The following is a 10,877-nucleotide window of genomic DNA, read 5'->3' as shown; positions in this document are numbered from 1 at the left end:
ATGGCGAAAAATAGCTCTCTGCTGTCGCCAGACCTGCCACTTATCATTTTGCAAATCTTTTGTAAAATGATAAGTGGCAAAATATGTAGGTATGTATATATGTAGGTATGTATATATGTGTGTTTGCGTGTGTGCTAATTTTTTTGCAAAATTCTTGTAATATTTAAAAACTTGAAAAAGCATGCTGTAGTAGTTTTTATCAAGAAAGAACGAAACAACCAACATTCAAAAGAGCAAACATTCGTATTTTTACATTTCTATTGACACTGGTTTGGTGCTGTTGATGAGGGGATGGATGGGGTATCATGTTGCTACTCTCTTCTGTTTCTTCAATGATGATGATCTATGCGTGGTGCGTGCATGTTTGTGTGCGCGTTTGTGTAGGTATGCGTGTGTGTGCGTGTGTGTGTGTGTGTGTGTGTGTGTGCGTGTGTGTGTGCGTGTGTGTGTGTGTGTGTGTGTGTGTGTGTGTGTGTGTGTGTCGACATTATCAAAAATTCAATTCTTTATTGATGATGATGCATGTGTGTTTGTGTGTGTGCGTGCGTGTTGTGTGTTTGTGAGTTTATCAAGAAACCAATTGTTTGGACCTGCCTGTGTGTGACAGTGTGTTGAAGTTTAACCACAAAATTATGATAACAAAGTTATGGTTACAATTATTTTCATCCCCATTACAATAACCTTCACCTTATGACAATCACTTTCATCTTACAACAATCACATTCACCTCATTACAAACACAATGTTACCTACACTTTATTAAAATCAACAACCATCCCACAGACAAACATGCACTGTAATACTGCAAACGTACCAAAAAAGCAACCAGACAGACTGACATCGCAACAATGCCCGGCCAAAACATATTAGCCTCCTTACGCCAACCATTTCACAGCAGCAAGCAGTACTACAACTCATTCATTCAGTACAACAGTCACACTCTTCACACGGACAACAATCATTGCTACAACGCGTTCAATCGCCAACAATATTCAAACAACACAGTGTGTTCACTGTGTTGTTTGTGTATTGTTGGCGATTGGACATGCATCGTCTTCGGCATAACAAAATAGACAACTGAAACTGTTTTTCACACGTTACAAATAACTGTTACAAGTTATTTTATTTTGTTTTTAAATTTAACTGATTTTTGTATTTGTAATAACTACTGAATTACAAATAAATTGTCGTCAATAATAATTGTTATAAACCAATATTTCAAATTAACCCTACGTAAAATCCTTCAATTCAGATCCTCCAGTGCCAAATTGGGTCTGTTGAGAGCCGTGTGCGAGTTGCTGATGTACTTGAACCACGCCATCAACTTCTACCTCTACTGTTCAACCGGAGACAAGTTCAGGAAGGAATTCTGTCGAGTTTTTACCTCGAAAAGTGGCAACAGAGGCCAAAACAACAGATGCGGAAGTTGTTCCTCCTGCTGCTGGCCGTCAGATCAACGTCGATGTGACGTCACAAAAAATGGTGGGTTGAACATGAAAAGTGGATTCCACTCGAGATCTTTGGCTAACGAAACAAAAAGACCAGTGAAGCAAGCAGAGAACGATGGATTGGTGGGTGGTCACAAAAGTGCATTCAATGCAGGAGAAGCCTCAGATTTGCTAGTTTGAATGGCTGACCTATCGAAATGGACGAGTCAGTGAAGTTGTCACACAATTTATTGATGGAGGAACTTATTTTGATGAATGAATACATATTTTGATGATTGGTGAATTGTAATTGGTGAACTGATTAGATAAACTTTCAGAGCAACATTCATGTTCTAACCAGGTAATTAGTCACAAACATTTCTTTGTGAATTTTTAAAACATTTCCCTTATCTTAAAATGACGTTCCATAAACAGTGTAGATACTTTTTAAAATGTTACCTTTTATAATTTAGGTTACTTTTTCAACAAAATATGTCACACCTTAATTCTTTCAGTGGTTTTTACTCATTAGTTCAACTTAAATAACATTAGATCATTAGATTTTAAAGCATAGTATTAATATATATCACATAATTATGAAACTAACGCACTTTATCCAATCAAGCATACATTAAAATTATATATATATATATTTATTTATTTATATATTGTATATATATATATATATATATATATATATATTGGAACGAGGTTTTTAGGTTTTTAGTTTTTAATATACATATTTATTTATGTATATATATATATATATATATATATATATATATATATAAACGAAAAATTAAAAAATTAATCTACTACCGACGACAAAAAATGTTCAAACAAGTTTACTCCATTGCCTGTTATTATAAAAATTTAGTTAATAATGAATGAAATGATTGCACGGTCGTTTAGTGCATTCTTCTTGTTCACTCTGGTTCTCTCTCAATTTTTTTTCTCTCTTGCTTTTTTCTGTTTCTTTGTCGGTCTGTCTGTCTGTCTAACTGTTTCTCTGTCTCTTTTCTTTGTTTTTTTTCTTTTCATTCCTTCTCTCTCTTTCTCTCTTTTTCTTGCTTTCCTCCTTTGTTTCTTTCTCGTTTCGTTTCTCTTTCTTTTTCTTTCTCTTTCTTTATCTTCCTCTTGTCATCTCTCTCTCCTATGTATCTTTCACAGTGTAGACATAAAAGTGTGAATGAATATTTCGAAAGCCCCTATTGATCATAATTTTTGTGTTATTACTCTTTTATTTCCATGTTCAACATGTCGTTCCATAGGATTGAAAATAAAATTTAAAAATATAATACATCAAGTTTTTCATTTCTGACATAGGACGCTTGCAAACCTTAGCGTCGTATGTTAGTCATTGAAAATCACTTCAAAGTTGTAAAGATTATCAATTTTCAAAATAAAATATTCATAATGAAACATTTTTTTTTAACTTTTACAAAACCAACTTACGAACAAACGAACAAATGAGTACATTAACTGATAATTAATTAATAAACAAATAAATGATTGATTGGATGATTGAATAAATGATCGAGTGAATACATCGCACGAGGATACATGGCTCTAGGCAGAACTCGTTCATTCAGTTCGGCTCGCTCCGCTGATCGGCAGCGTGTATCGAGTACATTCATACCAGACGTTTGTATTTTTAATCATATGAAAGTAAAAATGGTTGTATATCGTATCACGTCCGATTCAATCATAACTGTCGTATATATTGTTATTTAAATTGTGTTTGATATTTTAAAAATATTCAAAAGTAAAGATGGAGGAAGAAGACGAAAAGCGAGATGAATGTACAAATGAAAATAGAAATCTCCTCGAAACGTAAGCAAGGGTAGTCGGTCTGTTTTTATGTGGGGTTTTTCGGTGGTTATTTTATGATATGTTAATTGAATGGAGTGGCTAGAGGCGTCGTGACATTTCGTAAATACTAATGATGGTTATTATGCTACTGATGATGATTATTATAAATGATTATTTTTTGTTTTTTTTTCTTCACAACTTAAAATTCAAGCTATATGAGTTTTTAATTGACTTAATTTACGGAATTTTACAAATATAACAACACGACAACGAATGCCTCTTTGAAATGTTAATCTTTTCACGATTTTCGAATTTTTTTTCACAGTTTTTTTAGCAACAACAAAATGAAATCACACCAAGTAGAAAAAATGCACCAGGAAGAGGCATAATTCGAAACATGTGGAAGAAATAAAGAGCAGTAGCAAGCCAATATATAACGTAGCATGATAGTAATGGTTTGAAACGCTGGATTAAAAAGACAATTTTTAGAAAATTCTTTTTGGGCGCAAACAAATTTTACTTATAATAGGAAAAAATTCAATAAAACAATATTTTTTATATGATATAAAACATATATAAACATGAATATTAATATATATTAATGTAAAAATAATTAATATATTTATAAATACATTTCTTTCTTATTTTTTCGGCTCAAACTCAACTTTAATAAAAATTTATGTGCGAAACTTAATAACGTGTTAGGTCAGTGAAATGTCGAGACTCTGCTCATCCACTATTTTCTAATAATATTAAAACGCTTCTACTATAATGTTTGTATAAATATATTTTGCTGTGTTATTGTTGTGTGTGTGTTTGTGTGTGTGTGTGTGTGTGTGTGTGTGTGTGTGTGTGTGGTGTGTGTGTGTGTGTGTGTGGTGTGTATGTGTGTTTTATAAAAGTCACTTCTTCCAATTTTTGCTTGTCAGTCTTCTGCATGCGAATGAAAATTTTGTAATTGAATTCCATTGAACCGCTGAAGTTATCTTAAATAACTCGCTCCCCATTGTTAGCCTCATTTTTTCCATTATTTAATATTTTTATTGCTGTTTCTGCTGGTGTTGTTATTATTATTGTTGTTGTTATTGCTGCATGCTGCTGTTGTGGTTTTTGCTTTGGTTGTTGTTGTACCTGGCATAGCAGATAAAAATTCAGCCATTAAACCTCTCATTGTTAAAAGAAAAGATATTATCATCGTGAAAGACAAATACAAAAACATTCAATCGTTTGGAAACTTTTATTAGCTAAAAAAATATAAACAGTGGGGAGAATAGGCATTGCTGTGAAGGTGTTTTTGCCTGGTAAAACCGCTAGCCGAAACCAAATGTTCATTTTATTTTTGTTTGTTATTGGTGCGGTGCTTGCGACCAAAAAATATTTAATCTTATCACGAGTTCTGAAAAAATTCAGTCTCAGAAGAATAATCATGAAAGAAAATATATTGCACGACGATGGTTGGAATATAAAAGAAGAAATAAAAGAGACACCATTTATAAAAAGTGTTTGCAAGGGAAGAGACAAGGAAAGGTTGAAAAAATTAAAATAATTGGAGAATGATAGAAAATGAAAAAAAGTGATAGAAAATACGAAATCGAAATAAATGAAAGAAATAAACGTCAGAAATGCGATGCTATTTGTGTAATATGTTTTATCAACAATATACGATAAAAATAATTAAATAATGATATTTTTAGTTTAAGCAAACATTTTTAGATTTACACTTTTACAAATCGGCGCATATTCGTCACTTAAAATAGCCAGTTCGGTAGTTTGAACATTATCAGACGCACTCAACACAATTAAACATGCTGATGGTTTCCCTTGGTAAGAATTAATTTATTTTAAAGCAAACCTACAAAAACTTATTGGTAGAGATGAAATATTCGAAATAGAAGCATGTTACATGTGTGTCAGATTTTTTATATGGATTTCAGTACTGTTACTAAAAATTCTCTTCCACCTTTATGAGATATCAACAACTTACAGCGCACATGCAGTTTGACGCATCATGTTATATGCATACGTGAGCTGTTATATCATCTCGCCGTCTGTGCCTTTCTGCATGTCAGTCTGCAAACATTTGTGGTTTATGTTCAGTTGCTTAGTTATAAATATAAAAGGAAGAAAGAGAGAGAGAGGTGAGAGGGAGAGAGAGAGAGAGACGTGAGCACAATTTTCTGATGATGATCTAGCTAAATTGCTCAGAAAAACTTACGAGAGAGTTATTAGATGTATGTAATTTACAATGGCCTGATTAAAACAAAAAAACAACATATTGGCAATCTTAAAAGCAAACGAAACATTTTTATGCGTTAAAAAAAGAACGTGCAAACAAATGAACGAAAGAGCAAACAAACAAACAAACGCACGAACGAACGAACGAACGAACTTGCGAACGAATCCAAAGAAAGTATCGAAAGTTTTATCTATGTAGCCTACAGAGAAGAGCGTGGAAAGTTAGTTCTGTAGTGAGCATTTTTGTTTGTTGGCAGAAGTATTTGCATAATTAAGTTTTATTTCCATTTTCATCTTCCTGGCAACTGTTTCAAAAAACATTATATATGTTTATTTTTTGATTGTTGTTGTTTTTCAATATAGTCGTTAGTTGCTTGTTTGTCCTTCCTAGAAACACATTTTAAACTAAATAAATGAATTTACACATTAAAAACTTAATCAACATCAAAAGATTTGTATAATCTGCTAACATAATTACACTATAAAATAAAATGTTCATAACATTCTAAAAATGGCAAGTCTGAACATAAGAAGTAGCAACAGCGTAATAGTAGCTGTGATAGTAGCAGCAGCAGTTGTAGCAGCAGTAGTAGCTGCAGCAGTAGTAAATAATTCACAAACAATAACAGCAGTACAGTGTCAATCAATTATGCTGAAAATATCTTCTAAAAATTTTTCACAAAAGCTGCATACGACAAATAAATTCAAATATTTGAAATCTAAATAAAACATTTCGCTTGTTTATTATAAAACGTTGAATTCAAATTGTTATCCCAATAGCATGAAAAATGCATTCGTGAGTTTCTCGTCTGCAACACTCGCATGTCCAACCGTCATTTCTCAAGATTCCTGACTAGGGAAAGCTTGTTTGAAACACAGGAAGACGTTTCGATGATTTGCAATACAAATTATGGTGCTGAAAAGAAAGATTGTGATGATGACGAAGACGATGAGACGAAAAAGATGACGACGATGATGACGATGAAAGTATGAGATATGATAACTTTCATCGTCATCATCATGGTGGCACTGAGGATTATGTGGTGACAATTGGGATGATATAAACGATAACAAATGATAATGACACAAATAAAACAGATGGTTAGAGGCTGAAAAAGGTCTATCACACTCCTCCTAGGTTCTAAGGAATCGACAGCACACAAAAATCGTATATGAATGCGTGCTAAACCAAGCACCATAAACGTAGCAAAATAGGCTATATAGATAACATTATTCTGAATATTAATACAATAAAAGCATTTAAACAATCATAAAATCAAATTAAATAGATAGCATTAAATGAATAAGAGGGTGAATTGACCGTGATAGAAGAGAAATTTTGACGAAAATGCTGTTAAATATTTAATTGATGGTTTCAACGCGGGCGTTTCTATCAAATACTTCCTATACAATGAAATAAAATAAATGTCATGTCCGATATATTTGTATTCAGTCATTGGCGTAAGTGAACGCCAAAATTTAAATTAAATATAATTAATTATTTTTAATTATTTTGTCTCTCACGAAAAATAAAAATTTCGATCTCAGATAATGAACAGTTTCTACGATGACGCATTTCGTAATAAGGTTGATGATTACTTTCTAAGTTGTACACGCCAATATGTTTTTGTTAGGCAGTGTACACATTCGTGTCATTTTCTTCTTCGCTTTTCTTTTTAATAATAGCAAGATTTATTGGACGAAATTTCATCGCTGTCGTCAGTAGTAGCGCCATCTAGAGGCTAGCAATTGCTCTGCAGGTTTGTTTTACGCACGTGTTTTCGAATTTTGTGTGTGGGTGTTTGTTTTCGTGAAAAAAATATTTATTTGCATACATAAAGACCTCTTTCTATGCAAGAGCATGTTTGTTGATGAAAGTTTTTTCAATCTCTCTTTCTCTCTCTCTCTCTCTCTCACGCATGAATGTTTTTATCCCATTATCCATTAGTTGGGAAATGTTATGTGGTGTTTAACTGACGTGATAAACGTTTTATTGTTTGCAATAACTTCTTGTTCACACAATTTTCTATTAATAATTTTTTATCGATTTTTAAATTTGAGACTTCGTTCTTAAATTATTATTCTTTAAAAACTTTTAAAATTTTGGAATTTTCAGTTTTTAGTCTTTGCTTCAAAAAATGATCCGTCAAAACACTACCGAGGTTGGCGTATGAATGAGCCAAACAAAAAATTTGTTTATGGTGCTGAGAGGGCAATTTTTATTTAGCTGATTGTTCTAAAATAAAACCTCACAAAAAATATTTTGAAGTTTTTCCTAACTTCATGGAGAAAAAATTTTCATTTAAAAAATGCGCTCGAACACTCTTATAATGACCAGGGCATCGAACCAGAACTGAACCGTAATCAAAAATGTATATGTTGCATAGGTTGCGACTCATCTTAGATACAATTGTCACTAACTTATCATTAAGCTACTCTACTTTTCAAACAAGAATTCTATTTTGTTGTGTAGTTTGTTGATAAATGTTGATATTGCTAGATGGCATTTTTTATTATTTAATTATACATTAAAGATTTTTGGTAAAATTACAAAAACATTTTTGACATAACTGCCTTCGTCAGTTTAGTTATGTAGTACCTAAGCAGAGAAAATGTGAGGAATTTTGAAATAAAATAAATAATATAATTATTGTTATTTTTAAATTTTTCTCAAAATTGTTATTTTGATTTGACGTGTTTTTTCTCTTCTAATGGTTCAACAGATGTGATGAATGGTTTAACAGATTTGAGATTTCTTCTCAGTTTCACATACGACGTTAAAAAATAAAAGAACAAAAGATAACATAAAAGAGATAGATAACCGCTGATGATCAAAGAAGCCTACATTTATTGAATTATAAACTGTAATTATGTCGTGTTAGTTGAAGATTTATGAAATAAAATATTGGTCAGTCAGTCAGTCAGTTGGTTTGTTGGTAAGTCGCTAGGTCAATGTAGCACTCCAATATCTCTCCATGAATTCACCAGTACAGACATCTACACACAGGAGGTACTAGGTAGTATTAAGTACCTAACTTCATTCTCATGTCCTCGCCTGGATGATTTAATATTTTATATTAAATATACTCCTCCCTTTATGAAGTTTACGGGAAACTTTTTCAAAACGGAAAAATAAAATTTCATAAATAAAAACGATGAGAAAGCCGTATAACAACTAAATCTAACGGAGGAAGTTTTTATTTTCATCTCAATCTATCTTAGCGGATCATTATTATTATTTTCTTTTCACACATTCATTTAATCAATTAAGTGCGTGTGTGTGTGTGTGTTTGTGTGTGTGTGATGTATGTGTGTGTGGTGTGTGTGTGTGTTATTTATTATCTGTGAAGAAAGTTTTTATTTTTCTCTCAATCTATCTTAGCAGATTATTATTATTATTATTATTATTATCTTAGCAGATATTATTATTATTATTATTATTATTATTATTATTACTTTTTTTATTAACATAATTTCACGGTGTTATATAAAACAACGCATTTTGCTTTTGTTGCTCGCTTGACAGACTTAAGTGACTGCACTCGAAGCAAGGCACTGCGGCATAGGGACACGACCTTGAACTCTAACCCTGAACTCTAACCTTGCCAGTAAAAATGATTTATCACATACATGTCATATCATATCATTCGCTGAATGTCAGTGATAGTTATATCAGAGGATGTCCTACAGCTGTATGATATTATCATTGCAAATCATTCATTCATTTAATTATTTGTGTGTGGTGTGTGTGAGTGTGTGTGTAATGCGTCCGTGCGTGTGAGTGTGTGTATGTGTGGTGTTGTATGTGTGTGTTATTTATTATCTTTGAAGGAATTAATTAGTTTTTTATTAAAAGCAATTAAATATAAAAAATGGCTTGAGATGTCAGCTCCAGGTTTGAATCTGCTTTGCCTGTCTTTGCGTGCGTATTTATATCTTTGTGGGCATGAATATATCAACGTGATTGTGTATATCTGTATATATGTTTCTTTGTGTATGTGTATATATGTGTATGTGTTTTTCTGTGTATGTGTATATCTTTGTATGTGTATGTCTATGAAACCACATTAACATCACAAGAACGTAAGCTGCGATGCCTCATCATTTCTGGGAGTTAGAGGCAAAACAAAATAAAGTTCAGAACCGACAAAACCTGACAACCGAGAAAAAAACCTGTGTATGTGTATATCTGTGCATGTATTTATCTGCGTATGTGTTTCTCTGTGTATGTGTTTCTTTGTGCGTGTGTGTTTTTGGTTTGGATAATTAAACTTCTAATTAATTCACTTGTCAAAATATATGTCTGATGCATATATCATTTGTCTGAGGTTTTCTTACATCATTTACGTTGTTTATTTAGGTGAATAAATTTGTTTATTTATATTTTTTTGTTTTATTATTAAATAATAATTAGTAACTATTGTCATCATTTAGGCTGCTTTAGAGCGGCATAAGTTAATGTGGGGTTTTGTGTTGATAAGCCATTAAACTAGCTGAAAAGGAAGAGGATGGCAAAATATCTACGATCTGACTTATGTATTTTTGTAGTATTGCTTTTGAGAAAAGTTTATTTTTTTAAATTAGCGCTTTATAAATATACCAAAAATAATTTAACCTAAATATTCTTGGACGTATTACGTGTCGAAAACCATTTTTTCACTCATCATGCTTACTGGCGCAGTTCAATTGCTCGGTATTGAAGCACAACTGATGTATCTATGAAATGATTGATCTCGTTCGCTCTTAAATATTTTTAACATTTTTACGGCAGTCTTAGTTTAGTTTTTAAATCATTTGCTTCGAATTGTGGGAAAAATGAAAAAAAAAAGATTTCACACAATACAATGTAGATGTTGTTTATAGTACACAATAACAGCACGTAGATACTTGTGCGTGTGTGTTTGAGAGAGAAAGAGAGAGAGAGAGAGAGAGAGAGAGAGGAGGGAAAGGAAATTATAAAAAGAAAGAGAGAGAGAGAGAAAAGTAAACAACAGCGAAATATTGGAACAGTGATTTTTCAAAATTTGTTTTTTTTTAAATTAAAAGTTTTAAATATAGTAAAAACAGAAACATAGATTGTTAAGTTGGTGCGTGTGCGTCTCCGTTTAATTGATCAAAATGATAAAAAAACTGATTACTCAACAACGTTCTTTACATCCATTTTTCAGTGGTGATAAATTTGTTTAAAAATTCCAATTGAGTCTGATGTCGTATCCAATTTTCTATTTTATAACTTTAGAAAAAGGCATTTAAAAATTTACTTTCAGTTACGTATTTCTAAATAACGTTGTACTTGTAGACAGTGACGAATCTAGGAAGGGGAAGGCAGGGAGCACTGCCCCCCGTCGTCAGCGTTGTTTGTGGTAAAGTTAGTGAAAGTCGTTGTTTTAACCGAAAACGTAG

General features: G+C 32.0%; 1 protein-coding gene across 1 annotated transcript; it reads left to right on the top strand.

Annotated features, from left to right (window-relative positions):
- HELRODRAFT_170382 (hypothetical protein) lies at positions 1-1,628 on the top strand (the record flags this gene model as incomplete). Its single annotated transcript, XM_009016186.1, has 2 exons — positions 1-89; positions 1,253-1,628. 2 exons carry the CDS (start codon positions 1-3, stop codon positions 1,626-1,628), a joined length of 465 nt encoding a protein of 154 aa, XP_009014434.1.
- Positions 1,629-10,877: the final 9,249 nt, after the last annotated feature.

Source organism: Helobdella robusta, assembly GCF_000326865.2.
Source record: "Helobdella robusta unplaced genomic scaffold HELROscaffold_17, whole genome shotgun sequence".
Taxonomy (NCBI): Eukaryota; Metazoa; Annelida; class Clitellata; order Rhynchobdellida; family Glossiphoniidae; genus Helobdella; species Helobdella robusta.
Note: the sequence above shows the minus strand (reverse complement) of the source record. Positions and strands in the feature narration are given on the sequence as shown.